This window comes from Chelonia mydas, chromosome 5, assembly GCF_015237465.2.
Source record: "Chelonia mydas isolate rCheMyd1 chromosome 5, rCheMyd1.pri.v2, whole genome shotgun sequence".
In the NCBI taxonomy this organism is placed as follows: Eukaryota; Metazoa; Chordata; order Testudines; family Cheloniidae; genus Chelonia; species Chelonia mydas.
In genome coordinates this window covers 95,353,576-95,374,427 of record NC_051245.2, presented here as the reverse complement: position 1 = coordinate 95,374,427, position 20,852 = coordinate 95,353,576, and the positions used below count along the sequence as shown (strand labels likewise).

Below are 20,852 nucleotides of genomic sequence, written 5' to 3'. Positions count from 1 at the left end.
GTAATACTCACATGATTTGTCCAGTTCTTAGAATTGTCAACTGCTAACACCATTGTTTACAGTTATCAGGGTTGTGTTCTAAAACCTTACTGGTGGAGTTTCTAAGTAAGGATTCGCTAATAAAGTATACACAGACAGCTTTATCTGGGAAGCAGTTTTTCTTCTTTTTCATTCTTTGTGGTCTGGTATCATAATTCACCATGGATGTTTTGCACCTCATCCCTTTTCCACACAGTAGAGAAGGGGACAGGAGAGTTGACTAAGCAAACAGAAGGACAAGGCAGGAGGCCAGACGCTTCATCTTAATCAGCTCTAGTATTATCACACTCATTCCCATAAAACAGTGTTTTTAAAAGGCTTTGGAGAACCCTGGATCATTTTGGTCTCTTTTGTGAGGTTCCAAGCTACCCAGTGGTTCAACAAAACTTATGATAAAAACTTGAAAATATTTATGAGGATTAAAGTCTGTTTCACCCCCCCACCCCCTTGGCCACCTGCGATACTTTTAAGCAGTTGCCTTATTGTACACAATAGATATATAAGGTTACTGTTATCCTGGTGGGCAAAATATCTTTGATATGTGCAACATCATGAAGAATGGAAAATGTTGAATTGAAATAGCTGGATGTTGCTGTCAGCTGTGTCCACTTTCCAAATTAACTCTTTGGCGACTTCAGTTATAATGTAAACTAGATTGTAAGCTGTTCAGGAAAGACTCTGTTTCATGCTATCTGTTTGGATGGCACCCAACACAATGGAGCCTTAATCTGATAGAGGCCTCTGGACCCTATTGTAATACCCAAATAATAATACGTGATGATGATGTGTGAGTCAGTGTGCATGTACATATGAATGAGTATGTGAAGTAGTGTGCTCCCATGAGTACCACTGTGCAGGACTCAGAGGGAGATACAAATCAGGATGCATGTAATTCACCTCCCAAAACAACATCCAGTGTCATAACATTGACAACAGAAATAAAACTGTTATGACCAGGCCCTTCCAGTGTAGGAGACAGGTTTCACTGAGAAGCTGGGAAGCACTGCTTCCCCATAGGATAAAGCTCTCATTCCTAGCCTTACATGGCTGTTTGTTTGATAACACGCTTGGAAATGATATGACTTTTGCATATAGAATCTCAGATAGCAATCTTGCCAATCCTGGGTATTGGGCTAAAGAGGGAACATTTCTCTCGCAGGTCCATTAAAAAAAATAAAATAAAATGAACCTGTGTCTCCTACATGTTAGACTTTGGCTGGAGACACCGATTGTCTAAATTCTGATTGGGTCCTTTTGATGACATCACACCCGCACACAGTTTGCACACAGTTTGCAAAATCTTGGTCCTGGTACCCCAATAATGTAAAGAACAACCCCCCCCCCGAGTCTCATTATATTTAATGGATATGGGGGAGGAGAAACAACAAAAATAAAAGTACCATGAGAGAGTGAAGAGAGGCAGCTAGAGTAGGAGGGAAATGGGCAAAACTAAAAGTGAGAGTTTTAAGCACCTCCTCCCCCAAAGTGCACAGCTACTCTTTCAACTCCAGTTTCTGGCCTGCCTGTCACTTTTAACTCACTTTCCAGTACAAAAAATGTCAAATATTTCAATTGGCGCATTGAAAGAAGCTGCTGCATCAGAAACTGCTGCTGCCTTTTGGACTGAGAAGAGGGCCAAAATAGTTCAAGGAACTTACAGAAAAGAGGAAAGGGTTTGACATAATTACTAAACAGTACACACATTCAGGACAGTAACAACAGTAATTGTTGTTCACCATGTTCGGTTGAATCCCAGTCCATCCTTTTTTCAATTCTGTTTTGAAAAACAGTGTAAACAAAAGGACAGTACACTGATTCTGGGGATAAAAGCTCTGCTGGCCTGGGAGGAAGATAAGGGGTGCTGGTGAGCTAAGAATGAAAATGAGGGTGAGAGGGAGATGGTGGGAGTGGGGAGAAAAGGTTTTTTTATTTTCCATTTAAACCTCTTCAGAAATGTACCTTTCAGCAGTTTGACCAACCCTTTTGATTGTTGTTTGTTTTCCTCTTTCATATCAAGCAGGAGTACTTAATTTTAAACTCAATACAGCAACAATAACATGGGGGTGGCTTCATGTTAGCTCAGTATTAATCACACACTAGACTAAGAAACACAAACACACCTTAGTTCTCTCAAGTTCATTGTTATGAACACCACATTCCTTGGCCTTGGTGTTTATTCAACCCAAGATATGGGTTGTTACTTCACTAACAGGGCACACCTTTCAAACTCCCCAGCTAAGATGGTTTTGGATGTATTTTTCCATCTTTTGTGATGTCTTTGATTATTCCAAGTGTCAGTACAGTTGCCAGGAAGAGGAACATTTTATAACCATTAATTTTGGGGAGTTTTCTTTGTTCAGCTCTAGCTTTATCATCTCTAAGATGATACTTAGATTCTATAAAGATCAGGTATACAATGAGTAAAAAAGGTATATTTACAGTACATATCCTACAGTGCCGAATCCCATTTTAGTCATACTTTAGACAAGGAACAATTTAACAGCGCTATAAAGTAACCTAAAAGGAATCCTTATCGGTTGCATAGTGTTATATTTTAAAATATGCTTAATTGAATATTTATGTAACAGGTCACCACCAAATTGTGATACAAAGTGTTTTAAAATTTGCAATATTTTAGCAGAACTGGAGAAGTACAAGAGCCTTGGAGGAGTGGGAAAAATGTCAGTAACTTTGACTTCTGCACAGCTGTTCACTTATAATACAGTGGTAGTACTTGAATATATTATCGTTAGAGGTCTCTGATTAGTATAGATGGGTAATAGTAATTTGAACTTCTACAATGGCCTTCATCTGAGTTTTCTCAAAGCACTTTAGGGGGTGGGTAGGTACTATAGTATTATCCCCATTCTATAGAAGAGGGAACTGAGACAAGGAGGTGAAGTATGTTGCCCAAGAACCTTTAGTTAAAGGTAGTAAGGCATAAAATGCAGGTCTCCTGATATGTAATCCTCTCCAGGACTCTAATTAATAATAGAATATATTTTAAAGCATGGTGCCTGTCACAGAAGCCCACTCACTCCAGGAACCACAGCCTGCTCTTTGTGACTCAGCCCTCCGGCCAGGTTACTATGAGCGTTTCCCCTTCCAGGGCGGGGTGGGAGGGTGAAACAAAGACGTTCCAGAACAAATTGTCCCAGGTAGTCCACTGTCCTCTGCCTGGTCTGTGCCATGTCCCCAATGGCTGGTAGGGGAAACCGAGCTCACTCTCTACTCCGAGTTCCAGCGCAGGGACCCTCTAAATAGCAAGGTCTACACTCCTATTCCTTGCTCTTCTGAGCCTTCTCCTATCTTCCTGACTTCCCCCCTTTTTGAGTTTGCCAGCCTCCCAACTCTCCTCCCAGGGAATAAGTGGACTATCCTCTATAGTCCTAACACACCTCCATTCTCTAAGGGAGTGACTGCAGCCTACTTCCCTACAGCCTCCTTCTGTTGCCAACTACCTGGCTTGATATAGGTCCCTCCTGTTCCTGTTCAGTTGAGCCTCATAGCTGATTAATCACTCCCTGCTCCCTGGGTGCTCCTCCAGGTGCTGCCTATAGGTTAAATGGGCCTAATATACCCTCTCAGGGCCAGTGTGGGGAGTACACCCCCTCCCAGTGCCTCTTTGCCATAGCATTACAGGACCATAAAAAGTTAGGTAACTATAACTTACCTGGGGACCTTGATTTACACCACAAGACAGAGGATCACCAAGGGTAATTTTCTTAGCTCGCTCAACACTCCTGCGGACAAACTCTTCATAAATAGGTTCTTCCACAAAAATCCTAGAGCCTGCTATGCAACATTGACCCTGATGGTAGAACAGACCAATGTGTGCAAGTTCCACAGCACTGTCCACTGCAATGAAATGAATATTTAGTCAAATCTCATTTCTTTGCAGTCTCTACATATACTGGTTTTGAATGCTCACAACCTGTGGAAAATCTGCCTTGCCTCCCTTTGTCATGCCACCTCATTGGTAAAACTTTCCACTATGTGGTCTTTTAAGGCACAGATGATCCCTCTTACACGTATCCAACACTACTCCTCAAAAGACTTCTAAATATGATATACTTAGACAAGTGCACCTTTGACTACATGGTACAGAATTTTCATTCCACATTTTCTCATGATGCTGGGTCAACAGTGCCAAAAGGAGCATTCAGTTATGGTATGCTGAAAATTATCAGCTTTCAGCTATCCATCTTCCTGAGTTAGCAGCACTCTTGCCATTGGTTCAGAATCTCATGGATTCATGTCCCATAACAGAAGTTAGTATCAACTTTGGGTACAAAACTACCACACGATACTAAGGGCTGACACACTGACAGAAGTTCTGTCCTTCCATGGATGTCAGACCAAGGTCCCTTTTTCTAGTTTTTAAGTGAAAATTAAGTTAAAGATCCTGAGGCATGACTAGAAAAGAATGAAGGATCCCACACGGGTACTGGACAAATGCACAAAGTTGTACACACAAAAAAGAAACAAAACACCAGTGATTTAGATACATTGTCTAAGACCACAAAGCAAAAGAGGAAGGTAGCTATAAAAGGAAAAAAGATAAAAAGAATTACTAACGATCCGCATCCGCAAATATAATATTAGGACTTTTCCCTCCAAGTTCCAATGTAACCCTCTTCAGATTACTCTTTCCAGCAGCTTCTTTGATCAGTTTGCCAACCTAAAATGTAGCACAAAATAGAATTTAATCTCAACGTTTTCATAACAAAAAACCCATAAAACTTAAAAGTGTTGTTCCATCCCCAGCTCTCACTTTCCCAAAAAAGTGAAGGTCGGGTTAGTAGCTGTCCAATATGAGAATCATTAAAAATATTTTTGGGGGGGATCAGATGGTGGGGTGGGTCCCTGAGTTTTATGTCCCCCAGGAATTCCCCCATCCCCAAACCAGAGATAAGCCCAGCTCCCACTAATGCATCTGTGAAGGGCTATTCTGTGGCTCCCTCACGTGGACACAGCACCTCCCACACCATTCGTGCCTGACTTGGAGCAGCACTGAGCACTAACATCACCCCTGCCTCTGTAACACAGGCATTCTGAGGTAGAGGGCAGGAAAAGCTGCTGCCACAGTGGGCACCAGGGCTCTGATCTCCCACCTTCTCCCATTCAAGCAGCCTTCCTCTACTCCAGGCAGTGGGAAAGCCTTTTGAAGCACCATACATGGGAGGGGAGCTGTGGAGACCAAGACTCTGTCTGCACAGCCCACTCTTCCCTGGCCCAGCTTCTACCTCTTCAGTGGGATGAGGTAAGGAGGCCCAGAGGGGACTAGAGAATATGGGAAGGGCAGACACAGCGCATGGCACCATTCTGTTTCCCCTCCACCTATTGCATTATTAAGGGGACTCCCTTGCAAACCAGACTGGAGAAGGTAGGGTGGCGATGCCAGCTTCAGCGTGAGGGATAGTGTGGTAAGATCCCTGTTGGCTTTCATTGCAGCCGGATAATTTGGGGGAGTTGATAATACCTAGATCTTCCTGCTTCCAGGAATTTATTTGCAACCCCTCTTTAAATTATTGAATGGAAACATTATCAAATACACTTTTCTTCTCAAAGAAAATTTCCTTTGATATGAGTTATCGACGCCATCATTCATTTATGTCATGATAAAGGCATATGGCATGAGTGATCATTTACACCAGTGGTTCTCAAACTTTTATACTGGTGACTCCTTTCACACAGCAAGCCTCTGTGTGCCACCCCTCTTGTAAATTAAAAACACTTTTTAAATATTTAACACTATTATAAATGCTGGAGATGAAGCAGGGTTTGGGGTGGAGGCTGACTGCTCATGACCCCCCATATAACAACCTCACAACCCTCTGAGGAGTCATGACCCCCACTTTGAGAATCCCTGATCTAAACAGAGGCCCATCCTGTAAAGACTCATGCATAAGTTTAACTTTACACATGTGAACAGCCCAATTGACTGTAATAGGATCACTCACGTGCACACATATGCATAAATCTTTGCAAGATTTGGGCGTAGATTTCAGGTAGTTTTTCCTACCAAAATGCCATTGATGAAATTAAATAGCAGAAAGCTCCATTTGTTGAATTTTCAAATATATAAGACAACCTCACTCCCCAAAAAAGATATGAGAATAATATTTTTAAAAAGAAGACTCAAAATAGTACTGCTAAGTTAGAACCAGTTGTATCTCATTGGATTCCTTTGTTTGAAGAGGCCTTCCTACAGTACAAACATTGTTTAGATAAGTTTGAAGGTTTCAATAACTAACAAATCATTACACAGACTTTGTTTAACAAAACAGCAGCCAAAAAAGAAAAAAAGTTAAAATAATTACATAAAGCAAGCTAGACACTAAATCATTACTCAGAATCGGAGGAGTGGAGCGTTCCAGTTTATAGTTACTTGCATTCAGAATAATACCTGTGTAGAGCCTGTGAAAGCCACTTTATCTATGTCCATGTGGTGAGAAATTGCTGCTCCAGCAGTGGGTCCAAAACCTGGCACAATATTCACTACCCCCGGTGGAAATCCAGCCTACATTGTAAAAACCACCAGAACTATGAGTTAATGATGAAGAATGGATGAGCATGTCTATTACTCTCATTAAATTGTTTCTGTTCTACAGCTCCCCAATAATTTTCCCCAACCACCCAAAAAGTCATTCCCACCCCCAACTCAAATATTTTTCTATCTGACAGTTCTGTCTTTTTTGCTTTTCTTGCAGACTAGGTATCTTGCTCCAATCCATTGCGGACATTCTTTTGGAAAAGCAGACTTGGTTTCTGTCACTATTTCAATGCTTTTGTCAAATGGTGAAACAGCATTAATTCAATATGCTCCTCCCCAAGTCAGAAAACGTTTAATGACGTGAAAACTGGTTAATATCTTTTTCAACTTCATTAAGCCAATTCCATTCATCTGACTGGTGATTTAGAGTGAGATTCTGCTCTGGAAAGTGACTGTAAAAATGACATTGTGGTGTGCCACACAGAATGGCTTGCTTCTTTCCATTGGCACAACCTGAGCTGTAGGTCTTTGGTGGTGGAAAGACTTCCTGGAGGGACTGCTAGCAAGGAACTTTCCAATACAAAGTGGGTGGATCTGGCTAGTGAGGAGGCATGTCCTGTGTACCTAGGAAATGTGCTGTTTAACCTTCCTTCAAAAGCTTCTGTTTAATGCTGTCCTCCTCCCTGGTGTACAGATTTTGGCACGAATCAAATCCATTGTCTCTCGGTGACTCCAGATGAAATTTGCTCAGTTTACAGAAAGAATGTGTTTCCACCCCAGCAAACTCCCATTAGGGTCTCAGAGTCAAGTTGGGTACCTTCTTGCTTGTGAATCCTCACTGCTAACTTAGACCCAACTCAGGTGCAAGGTAAGTGTAGTTAAAGTGGGCCTCAATTTTATAGAATGGATCTGCAGGGCTGGCAGTTAGCAGAAGATTTTATTTTACATGAAACAAATGTGGCATGGAATCACGAAAGGTAATAAACACAGATCCCCCATGTTATCACTTTAACAGAGTCCCTTTTTAGAGTAGAACTGGGACTTTGAAATAAGAAGCCTTTGAGGCACTTAGTAGTGAAATATAACTCCCAGATAGACAGGTTTAATTAAGAATACCATATAGCTGAAACTCATACATATATTGTATATATTTTTTAAAAGTTATTTCATATTTCCTATCAAAATGGCACCCTGACCCTAGTTAGCTTCTAGGCCCTACTACAATATACATGTTAAATTATAATATAATATAATATAATATAATATGATATAATATAATATAAGCAGGTTTTTTAATTAATTTTTTTAAAATTCGGTCTTTTTAAGTGCTCATTAAAGGCACCAGATTTACATCATTGGCAACTGAAGTCCTCTGTTGCAGACCCATTCTGTGATAAAACAATGAAATCTTCTCTATGCTGCCTTAGCTGTGTTTCATCCCTAACCTAAAAGGACCAACATTAGGGTGAAAAAAATGACAGTGTAGGGTCTATAAATCTATACCATCACTGGTCTCCATAATGAGACTGCCAATGAGGGTATCAGTTAGTGCCAACTGTGACTATGTTGTATTCTGATGTGAACACTTGTCCATGAAGACATGAATTTAGATCACCAGTTGGTTTCACATAAAGTAGCTATCAGAGTAACAACTTTTTGCCACTACTACTAGACTCAGATTTCAATAGGCAATTCAGATGCAAAAGCAGAACTGTGATGAATTTTGGTTCACAAATTTGGACTCAGAAACAATTTGACAACTTTAATAAGAATTTGCACATTTTAATGCCCTATAACTTATATCGGAGCATCCATCAAAAATATTCAATCTGGATATATTCAAACTTCAGATATACCTGAACTTTCAACAGGTGAAATTTGGATAAAGAAAACACAAACAAAATGAACAATGATAAAACTAGATTTTTTTAAAAATAAAAATGGTAATTCTACTCCTCTGCTCATTTCTACATAAAAGTGTCATTGTCTTGTATCAGTTATACTCTATTGAACAACAACAGCACTGAGATTCTGAATACAGTTGACTCCTTATTGCAGGAATGTTAATCTTATATTTAGAGAGAGATGGTACTTCATCAAGGTCAGGGTAGAACTCAGTTAATTTTTCTTTTATACTGCTTTTCAATGGAGCCATCATCTTTATTTTTGCTGTTTAAAATGAACAGATGAAATACTTTGAGCAGTAAAAGCAATTCCCCCAAATTGTATTTTCTAGTAAAGTTTTCCATTGTGACTCACTATGAGCAGCATTTGGCCCTTTTGTGAATCTTGTCCACTTTGTCATACTGTTATCTTTGCCCTAAACGGACTATGGGCTGTATTTGTGATGAGTCATTGTTATGAGTCATAACACTAAAATGTGCTGAGTCAGTGTTGCCAGTACTTGGGGAAGTTACTAAACCTGGTGATTATTGACTTTGGTGGCAGTAATCACATCTAGATAAAGTTTTTAGTTTGTTTTTATTGATCCTAACAAGAGCCAGTTTAACTGTTTCACCACTCTTCTCTGGCGTCCCTTCTATGCTTGGTGATACTCAGCAACGTTACTTTGAAACCAATGGAACGTTAAGGACTACTGTATTTGAGACATTCAGAAGCAGAGGAGGTGTATTATAGTTGGACATATTGTACATGAAGTTTGGCAGCAGGCAAGCAGTTTAATTTTATCCTCATTAATCATAAACCCAGGTGAAAAAAATATGTGTTCCGTAAAATCACTCGCATAAAACAGATCTATTACTAAGATAACCATGATGATAAACTAACCACCACTCATCTCCAAAAGCTTCTTGTTTGCTTTGAACTTTGAAAGGTATGATGCTGTTATAACACACAGTCATTTGCCAAGAAATTTAGTTTACTAGATTGCTAATGTGGTGTGATTTTTTTTCAGTAGGCTAGATTGTAAAATATGTAAGCTTTTTACCCTTCACTTGCTTCAGTGGTTTGCAGTAAATTCCATAGTACAAGGCTAGATATGCTATTTGCTATTTTGGCACAGTGCAAACTAGTTCTTACTACTGTACTGGCCCCTTAGAAAAGTATACTAGTCTGCTATGGTAAACTCACCTCTTTAATTAAAGATCCCATGTAAATAGCAGTCAGTGGAGTTTCTTCTGCTGGTTTGACGATCACCGTGTTTCCACAACAAAGAGCAGGAGCGATCTTCCAGACAAACATAACCAAAGGGAAGTTCCACTAAAAGACAGATGAGAAGATGTATCCTATTTCTAATACAACATTGTATTGCATTGGCTTTCCCTTCAACAGAAGCATGAACTGCCACATGGGCTGTGCAAAACCCACTGATTTGGATTTATGCGATTTCAGTGCACTCAGACTGGCAGTTAGAGATCAGATGAGGCTGAAAACACCTAATGCAACTCAAGCAAAGCCTGACAAAAGTTGCCAGTTTAGTGATGAAACTGGTGAGTCTTGCCATCTCCTTCTCTCTATAGTTCCTCACCTGAATTGGCCTACTGAAAGGGACGGGATTGTAACTTGCAATCTCTCACCTCCGCATGGCTTTGGTGAGTGGTTGATTGCTGAGTGTGAGAGAACCAGTCTTCAGGGAGCAGCTGGTTGGCTTGCTCCCCTTGCTGTGCATCTCTGGAGAGTCAACTGTTGGTTTGTTGTCTCACAATCAACAGGAAATAGCTTCAGGATCACTAACAGCCTGTCCCTCCACCCCACAACCTGCTGTAGCAGGACTGTGAAATGTTCATTCATTCCTGCTGGTGTCTGAAAAGGTTTACCTTCTGCTAGGGTTGGTATGTACCGCTATCATAGGGAATGATCATCATGGGGTTCATAAAGAGAGTCTTTAAAACATCCACACAGCACTGGAGAAACATCTCCTAGTCATGCTGCTGCGGACGATGTAGCTGGGGCAGGGTGGGCCAACTGTCTGTTCTTTTGAAAATATTTCATGCAGGCAGGAGGCAGTTGGTCTCTGTGCCTGCAGCCAGGGACAGAGGAGGGTACAATGTGCCATCTGGCCATCTCTGAAGATCTGTGAGGGGTGAAGCAGCCAGTGAATACACCAAAAGGTACTTGGAGATTTACAACTTATTATAAGAGATGATGCAGATTGTTTTGTTTACTCCTTGTCTGCCTGTATCCATCTGTTATTTCTTGTCTCATACTTAGATTGTAAGCTCTTTGAGGGCAGGGGCCATCTTTTTTCTGTGTTTGTACAGCCCCCAGCACAGTGGGTCCTCATCCATGACTAAGACTCCTAGACACTATGGTAAGGAAATAATTTATTTTACATTCTAGACTGTACATATTTTAAACAGTGCTATATTTTGTGAGGGGTTTACCCTTCATGTGCCAAGCACCTTCTGATTTTAGCACAGCTCCTCTCAGGATCAGGTCCAGAAGCAGTCTGGCCTGAGAAGGAAGGTTCTGATGATTAAAGATCCATACATTCATTTGTGCAGAGATAATTTTGAAAGCAACTCCTTTTAAATAAAAAACTTTTTTTTTTTATGTAAAGGCTCCAACTTACAGGAATAATTTGGCCACACACACCAATGGGCTCATGTCTCGTAAATGTGAAAAAGTTTCCATCTAAACAAGAGGAAAAAATAGTACACTCAGACACAAGCTTTTGTGAGAAACAGCTCAAGTATAAAGAAGATAAACTTAGTTACCAAACATAGCTACATACTCTTGTACTTATAAACGATATTTTCAAAATCTTAAGTATGCAACAAAAAAGTACATCTGGATTCAATCTGGACCTTCCCTACATGCCTCAGTGTTTGATTCTGCCCAGCCTGGCTGATTTTTTCCTAGTGGCAGCTCTGCTTCTGTCTGTGTGGTGGGTAGGCCTCCTGATGGGGTGTGTAAAGCATGCCCACTCAGCATTTTTAATTCCTTCTTCTCCCTCCCCCCCCCTTTTTTTTTTAAAAAAAAAGTGTTTTTTTAAAAAAGCTACTCACAATCCTAGGTACTTAGACATTTTTTAATATTATATTTTACCTGACATGAAATCCATTAAGTATAAAATCCTCTTGGTTTCAGATAAACATGTGTTTCAGTAAGCCTAGTATAGAAGTCTGTGTGATGCAAAAATCTCTGAAGTTGAAGTATTTATCACTCTTGTTTACCCTAATTCCTCCTTCAGTACAAATCTATCTTTCTTAGAGAGAAGGCAGGGCAGTCAAATTCCTTAGAGTTGACCAATGGAAGGGACAACAGAATGGGCTTTGAGCTAAATCAGGTGAGTTTCTTCCCTTCCCTTCTTCCAGTCAGACTCTTCCTCATCCATCCTCAAATAATGGAATCAAAGAATAGTAGGGCACCTCACTTTCTTCTGGCCCAGGTCTTAGTCTTTACTGAACCAAAGTCTTTCTTAACATCTGTTTCCAATACTGTTACACTGTTATGTGTAACCTCTACCACTTATATTGCCCATTTAAAAAAGACTCTTCAGATTTACTTTCACATGTAGAAACTAATATTTCTCTAGTAAATAATTAATATTGTTTAGTTGAATAAATACCAAAAATGTGAATAAGTAAGTTATGTTAACTGTGCCAAAGATGTAAAAAGAGGCATCTGATAAGCCTTAACCAACCCATATTAAATGTTTATCTGAAATCTGTCCCAAGGCAAGATATTTTTCCACGTTACAGAATTTTTAGCAGGAGGCAGTTCAAAGGCATATCACATGTCGTGCATCAGGTCTGGCTTGAAAAGACTTTCTCAGAGCTACTCACCCATTGGAATGGTGCGACCTTGAACTTTATCAGCCCAGCCTGCACAGTAGCGTAAAGTTCTAAGGCAGGCTCCCACATCCATGAAGTAGGCAGTGGGAAAAAGTTTCCCACCATCCATGGATTCCATTGTCTAGAAGAAAACACATCAACCATGTATTAATAAAGGCAGTTACTTTTTATCTAAATCACTCGTTATGGTGTTATTGGCTGCCCAAATTACAGATTTGCAGCTTTGGTATATTCACTTTCTAAAAGGCAAATCAATCACTTTCTGAAGGAAGCAGAGCCGCTGGAAAATCAGTTTGGAAATCTGTAAACCAGACGTTTCCCTAGGGCTTTACTCTCAGTGATTTATACAGATCATTTGATAATGGTGCATTTTAAATGATGCAGGTTCGGGGGGAGGGGGGAAACAGATTTCTGTTAGCTGAGTAAGTGAAGCTGCTCCAGTTTAGACTGAGTATTCTACTGGTGTGTATAAAAAGAGCTACAACTGGAAGCTCCTGGCTCAGATGATATAAATGGAACCATAAATACTGAGCCAGTGGGCCTTCTCAGTTTGCACACTCTGCAACCGCTTATTCAGAGCTGATTAACCCTCCTCAATGATGTCCAAGGGATGCAGAGGCTCCCAGCAAGGGCAACACCACTCAGGTGTCATTGCACTAGGATACTGTGGTTCTTCAGTATTGTGGGAGACCTTCCATGGAACCTCAATGAAAGAGTGAATAATCTACAAATAATGTGAGCAGGGTTCCATTGTGGAGGGCTCTTAGGCCAGAATGACATCCAAAACCAAACCAAAGTCTCCCAGTCTGCATATGAGAGGCCTGTACAAATGAGGCAGGGCATTTGATGAAGGGCATTTCAGTATGGAAAAATAAACACCTCCTAAACAATGGATTGTCTTTTATTAGCTAGCTACATAGTGGTAAATGAATGAATAAAATCCTCTAACTTGGTTTCTACACTCAAGCCCTCCCTCCACCTCTGGCAAATAGCCATCCAAAACATTAACTCTCAGAGTGACAAGTTAGTGATTCCAAACCTGTAATTTTCCCCTTGATCATGGGTGCCCACTTCTGTCAGTACTCCAGCCCAAGAGTTAACATTAAAGATATCCCACGTTCCACTATGTTTTGACTTCATTTTACTAAAACTTTTCAGAATAGCAAAGATGTTAAAGAAAAAATAGACACAGTTAAAATTAGGGTTGGAAAGTAGGTTAACATAAATTTAAGAATGGACCTGAACATTTGCCCATAGCTCAAAATAGATCAGAACTGAACTTTTAAAACATTGTTGATTTGTGTTTTTCACATTCATCCAGCTGTACACTTATTGCTTTTTGAGATTTCTGACCTAACTAGACTCAGAACGTACAAGCAATTTCTCAGAAACACCTATTGCTAGTAAGGCAGATTCCCATGCTGAGATATAGATAATGGAGTTAAACCGCTAAAGGTTGGGACGTTTCACTAAGTAATCAAAGGTGTACATGTTTATCCAGAACTAAACTGAAGATTAAGCAAACTATTCAGAAACCTCTTGGAGACTGAAATATTGTTAGAACAGTTTTTCTCATGTCTCCCTATGCACATGGATACCAGGGGTCTTAAACTGTGTGAAGGCTCTTGTGGGGATCATCAGTAAGAGAAGCACCTAGTATTTCCTGCTCCTAGGCAGGTCGGAAATACCAAAAAATCCCCATGTACTGTTTTGGAGTTTCAGCATTTATGTTTTTGGTCCTGGCCAAATGTGCAACCTTATGCAAATTTTTTTTTTAAATGAATTGAACTAAAATCAAAACAAAAAATTTGGATTCTCCTTAAGTTTTGATCAATGGTGTTCGCAGGGGTGTTCTGAGTTTATCCAAATTGGTTCAGCTTTGGGAAGGGAAAAAACTCAGAATCTTTTGTTGATGGGGTCTGGAAGGCACTGCATTCAATAACAATGATGCAGAAAAGGCAGACGTGTTCAATATTTTTGTTCAGGATTTAGGGGGGGAAAAACCAGATCATGTAGGCATATCATATGATGCTAACACTCTTTCCATTCCACTAGTATCTCAGGAGGATGTTAAACAGGAGCTACTAAAGTTGCACATTTTTAAATCAGCAAGTCTAGATAACTTACATCCAAAAGTTTTAGAAGAGCTGGCTGATCTTGCTGGACTGTTAATGATGATATTCAATAAGTCTTGGAACACTGGAAGTTCCAGAAGATTGGGAGAAAGCTAATGTACCAACATTTAAAAAAGGTAAACAGGAAGACCTGGTAATTATAAACCTGTCAGTCTGACATCAATCCCAGGCAAGGTAATGGAGTGTCTGATAGAGGACTTGACTAATAAAAATTAATTAATGCCAATCAACATAGATTTATGGAAAAAAAATCCTGTCAAACTGACTTGATTTTTTTATGAGATTATAAATTTTGGTTTATAAAGGTAATAGTGTTGATGTAATAGACTTCTGTAAGACATTTGCCATGGTACCACACAACATTTTGATTAAAAAACTAGAATATAAAATTAACATGGCACACATTAAAGGGACTAAAAAGGTGGCTAACAGGTTGCAGAATACAATTGTAAACAGGAAATCATCCTCAAACGGATGGGTTTCTAGTGGAGTACTGCGGGGTTTGGTTCTTGGCCCTACATTATTTACATTTTTATCAATGTTTATGAAGAAACGTAAAATCATAATTAATGAAGTTTGCTGATGACCCAAAAATTGGGGGAGTAGTAAATAATGAAGAGGACAGGTCACTGATACAGAGTGATCTGGATGGCTTGGTAAACTGAGAACAAGCAGACAGTATTTGTTTTTAATATGGATAAATATAAATGTATACATCTTAGAACAAAGAATGTAGGCTCTACCTACGGGCTGGGGGACTCTATCTGGGGAAGCAGTGACTCCGAAAAAGATTTGAGGGTCATGGTTTATAATCCGCTCGACATGAGTTCCCAGTGAAACGCTGTGGCCAAAAGGGCTAGTGCATAAACAGGGGAATCCTGAGTAGGAGTATAGAGGTTATTTTGCTTCTGTATTTGGGACTAGTGCAATTGCTGTTGGAATACTGTGTCCAGCTCTGGTGTCCACCATTCAAGAAGGATGTTGATAAATTGGAGATGGTTCAGAGACGAGCCATAAGAATGATTAAATGATTAGAAATCATGCCTTATAGTGATAGACTCAAGGAGCTCAATTTAGCTTAACAAAGAGAATGTTAAGGGATGACTAGATCACAGGGTTTAAGTACATACATGGGAAACAAATATTTGGTAATGGGCTCCTCAATCTAGCAGAGAAAGGTATAATATCCAATGGCTGGAAGTTGAAGCAAGACAAATTCATTTAGGAAAGAAGGTGTAAATTTTAACAGTATGGGTAATTAGTCATTAGAATAATTTACTAAGGGTCATGGTAAATTCTCCATCATTGATCACTTTTAAATCAAGATTGGATTTTTTTTTAAAAAAAGATGTGCTCTCTGAATTACTTTGGGAAGTTCTATGGTTTTTGTTATACAGGAGGTTATCCCAGAGGTCATGGAATCTATGAATTTATGAACACTTACTATCTAAAATGGAAGAGGGATCCAACATCACGTGGAAGGTATGGAAAATAAAAAACAAATTAAGGAAAACAGAGATGTAAAAGAGGTTTTAGTAGGGGAGGGAAGGAGTAATTAGATATTGGATTGGCAAGTAAAAAAAAAACTGACTGCTTCAGCTGTCTTGTGGAAGTAGCTTATTTTCCTTTTCTCTTCATAGAATCACAGAACTGGAAGGGACCTCAAGAGGTGATCTAGTCCAGTGCCCTGCACTCAAGGCAGGACTAAGTATTATCTAGATCATCCCTGACAGGTGTTTGTCCAACCTGCTTTTAAAACCCCCAATGATGGAGATTCTACAACCTCGCTAGGCAATTTATTCCAGTGCTTAACCACTCTGACAGTTAGGAAGTTTTTCCTAATGTCCAACCTAAACCACCCTTGCTGAAATTTAAGCCCACTGCTTCTTGTCCTATCCTCAGAGGTTAAGAACAACAATTTTTCTCCCTCCTCCTTATAACAACCTTTTACATACTTTAAAACTGTTATCATGTCCCCTCTCAGTCTTCTCTTCTCCAGACTAAACAAACCCAATTTTTTCAATCTTCCCTCATAGGTCATGTTGTCTAGATCTTTCATCATTTTTGTTGCTCTTCTCTGGACTTTCTCCAATTTGTCCACATATTTCCTGAAATGTGGTGCTCAGAACTGGACACAATACTCCAGTTGTGGCCTAATCAGCATGAAGTAGAGTGGAAGGATTACTTCTTGTGTCTTGCTTACAACACTCCTGCTAATACACCCTAGAATGATGTTTGCTTTTTTTGCAACAGTGTTACACTGTTGACTCTTACACCTCTATAGTCTGTACTGTATGGCAAAGATACAAATATCAGTATATGTCATCATTAAAATTGGTATGTAAAATCCACATGAAAAGTATGACTCCTTTAAAATGTGCTAAACCACTAGTTCAAATAGTGGAAGGCTCACAATGTAGTTTCCCCTGTGTTTCCCAAGAAGTGTGAGAGCTAGTTCTTCAGTTAGGTCTGACAGAACTAGTTTAAAGTGGGTACTTTGCTGAAGAAAAGTATATGTTCAGATCTGATTTTTGAAAAATAAGCTGCCCTAGAAACTAGCAGTTGCCAACTCTCAAGTGTGAGCAAGTGACCACAGCCCCTATAAATCTTCATTTTTGGTTTAAAAAGCCTTTTGGAATGCAGGCAAGTGTTATTTAAGAAGACTCTATAGCCAGAAAGAAAGAGAAGGGCAAATGGAGATTTCTTTGCAGATATTTATGTATTTTTGTAGGCTAAGTATGCCGGTTCCATTACATTAAATTGTTGGTGCCGTCTGCAGCTGCTGACTGTATAGTTTGAATGCTGTGATTGAATTACTCTGGGTAACGTGGTTAAATCATTGTGTTATCTTGGAGGTTAGCTACACTGGATGCTATGGCTAAATTTCTGGCATCTTTGGCAGAAAAACACTGTCCCAGCTCAAGATTTTGTGAACTATTACAATACCTGGTGGTTATTTTTTATGTAGCTGATTACTATAAGACCCCATCTCTAACACTGCTTGCCATAGCAAAGTGAACATCTCAATGACAACAACAAAACTGGGCTACAGAGAAAGGTGTAGGTAAATATTTTGGACCATGTACACAGCTATTTGCAGCACTGCTGTAAAGTTTTAAAATGCATTAATGCAAGTTGTCAGCCATCTGACTGTTAAAATGTTCCAGTAAGGAGCACTGTACTAAATATTCAGAGTTAGGTGGGTCCTCTATTTGCTCACCTGCTCACTGTCAACAGCAAATATGTTGCGCCTTTGGTCTTTGATCCAAAATTTGTGAGATATAAGGGAGAGGGTGGGAGGAGGAGGAGGCAGTGATGAAAATGGTGCGTTAATGAAATCCAAAATTCTTTCCATTTTTAAGAGCGGAGCTTTGCTTTTAGGCCCTGATTTAGCAATTTTGAGCATGTACTTAAATACCATTGAAGTTACATTGATGTTAGTAGGAGCTGAGCATATGTTTAACTGCTTTGCTGAATGAGGGTACAAAAGTGCTGGTCATTTAAACATGCCAATTAGCAATACAAAACAAGCCAGTCAGAGACTTGGCTGAAAACAAGCCCTGACATGGCCTGATTTTCAGAAGGGCTGAGCATCAACTTCTCCCACTGATGATGTGTCCTGTGAAAATCAGGGCATCAATATAAGACCACCCTTTCCCTTCTTTCTGTAAATGTTTTATACTTACAGCTAAGAGCAGACGATCTCTTTCAATTAAGTCAGCTAGTTTATTTAAGAGCCTTCCCCGTTCTGAAGCATCCATTGTACGCCATGGCGACCCAAGCTGGAAAGCTTTTCTCGCTGCTTTAACAGCTTTGTCTATGTCCTCCTGTGTGTGAAAAATATGGAGATTTATTTGATTCTGTTATATAATCCTGTTTTTTTCCTATCTGTAGAGCACCTTAAGTGTGCTAGGCATTTTGCAGAATAAATACAAGACATCAAACTTGCTGCAAGCAACTTACAGTCTAATTAGAGGAGAACACTCATTTTACATCAGTTTTTTTCAAACATGCTCACTATCACTTGAAAAGTTTCCCAGTTATATGAAGTGATATAGGAAACAGCTGAAGTCTCAAAGCCCATACATAAAAGTATATTAAGGAACTCCACTTTTAAGTCTAGATTTTCAAAAACTTACCCCCCATTTTAGCACCCACAGTTATTTGCAGGTATAACAATCTATTTCAATGTCCTGGTAACTGCCCGTACCCACAAATCAGGCATCTAAACATCTAATGTAGCCTAAATTCTAGACATAAAACTGCCCAAAGGCTTGGTTAAGGCCAGATTCAAAATATGTCCCAAAATATTTCATATGATAATCACAGATGTATTCTTTGGAAAACAAATCATCTTTGTTTTTTTAAGTGGAAGTGCAGGACCTAAGCACCCTAAATCATGGAAGTGTCTGATTAATTGACCAGGTTTTAATTGCCAACCCTAAGCACTCCACAATGCTGGCACTGTCTCTAAATTAAACATGTTAACTTGTCAGCCTATGGCAGTTTTTATAATACTGTTTATTATTAATCTTTTGGCTTTCACAACAATGGAGCAATGTATATTTCACTGTGCGGGAATTGTATCTACATGGAGGGTGTTCTAGGATGCAAAAGAAGCAATTAAAAGGCTATTTAGAAATGATTTTCAGTATTTGAGAGTCTGTCATACTTCACACATCCTGCTGCTCCTTTTCCAAGTAAAATACAAATGGAGGTTCAATTCAGCCCTTTGGTTTTTTTGAAAGAATATTTCTAGAAAAAGTAGGAATCTATCTGTAGCGCAATTTGCATGTAAAATTTAAGCAGCAACTCCTGAAAATTTGTCCCACATTGTAATTTGCCTGATTCTCCTCTCACACTGGTGTAAATCAGGAGTAACTCCACTGAATTCAACACTAGGGTAAAATTGTTGTGAAAGGTGAATCAGTCCCAATATTTTTAATCAATATTGATAACTGAAATTGAATTATCCTTCAATGACTTAGTGAGGGACAAATCATGTCACAGAGAGCCCAGAAAGCAAAAGAACCAGTGCAGACCTGCTATGCAGGCAGGATCTTCCTACAGTGGGTACTTACCATCACAGCACAGACAGCTCCACAGTGGCTCTCTGTGTCCAAGTCAGCATGTGGTTTGGGGGCAGGATGAAGGAAAGGAGCGTGTGGAGCAGGTGGACTCATGACCATGTAGCTCTGCTGACCAATCCCACCTATATGGGAAGGCACGGTAGCTATGGGGAATATTGAGGCTACAATAAAGCTAATATTCCGCTAATATTTTGTAGCCTGATGGAGAGGATTCCTTCCCCAAATGGAAGCTACCACATGCATAGACCATGTAGTTGGACATTGTGAAGGGATAAGGATTTGATCCCCAATTGAACATTTATACTTTCTCTGTCACGGATGAAACAACTATATACACTGTATGATGGATCGTAATCCATGTACTGATTTAGACATAATGTTTTCCTACAAGTGTAAAAATCAATGGTACACAATGTCTCTATGGTATTATGCCCCACCCCTTCACTCAGCATGAATACCAGGGGAAATGCACAGCAGAATGAGGGAACATCCACCCTATAAGCCGATGGAGTAGCCTTGTAGCTGCTCTGCAGAGGCAATCTCAGCTCAATGGCTGAAGTAGCCCCCATGTACCCTTAATGTGGCCCTGCTTTGAGAGAGAGGATTGAATGGTCTGCACAGTGGCAGATCCTCTTCCTCACTCCCACAAATTCACAACCCATCTGATCCACACATAAGCCAATAGTGAGTTGTGGGTGCTCAGCACCTCTGACAATTAGGCCTCTTATTTAAGTGCCTAGTTTTAGGTACCCAAGGGTGAAAATGTTGGGCTAGACCATTTAAAATTGTCTCAAATTCTCATTTTAATTAATTGTGGTTCCAATATCATATAATGAATAGAATTTGCAGATCTGGCTGTAAAAAAAATGCAAATAAGTTCAAGACATTTTCCATCATACTTGTTGAAATTTCAAAATTCTCCCATGCACTCTGTCAGATATTAATGACCCAGAACAACTGTATAAAATAATAATTAATACTGTTTAATTTTATGGTGCCTATTGGCCTAAGGATAATAGATGCTTTTAGTCTATATATGATCAAATGCTTATTTTTGCAGTGATCTTTTCTACAGTAAAAAATAGCTAGTTAGAATCCATAAAACCAGAAAGCAAAACAAAAATTCAACTAATTAAGTCCTTTGAGCAAAAAAATATAAAATATAAAACTGCTCTGTCAGTTGTATGAGACTTAATTTAACATAGAAATCTACACCAAGAAACAGAGACAGATAATTATGCACAGGGCCAGGCTTACTAGGTTTTTTTTTTTTTTTTACACTTGTTATAAACGTGCATTTACTTTACATCTCACTGACCATTTGTTAAATAAATGT

The 20,852-nt window shown here is 39.4% G+C and overlaps 1 protein-coding gene across 1 annotated transcript in view; it reads right to left on the bottom strand.

Annotated features, from left to right (window-relative positions):
* The window catches only part of ALDH1A1 (aldehyde dehydrogenase 1 family member A1), a 49,826-nt gene that overhangs the window by 8,168 nt on the left and 20,806 nt on the right, over positions 1-20,852 (bottom strand). Inside the window, exons 3-9 of the mRNA XM_007065556.3 lie at positions 18,113-18,253; positions 12,283-12,412; positions 11,067-11,128; positions 9,626-9,754; positions 6,449-6,562; positions 4,618-4,720; positions 3,713-3,897 (exon numbers count right to left, since the gene is read on the bottom strand). Of these exons, the coding sequence (XP_007065618.2) occupies positions 3,713-3,897; positions 4,618-4,720; positions 6,449-6,562; positions 9,626-9,754; positions 11,067-11,128; positions 12,283-12,412; positions 18,113-18,253 (864 nt within the window). The remainder of the gene's footprint in view (positions 1-3,712; positions 3,898-4,617; positions 4,721-6,448; positions 6,563-9,625; positions 9,755-11,066; positions 11,129-12,282; positions 12,413-18,112; positions 18,254-20,852) is intronic.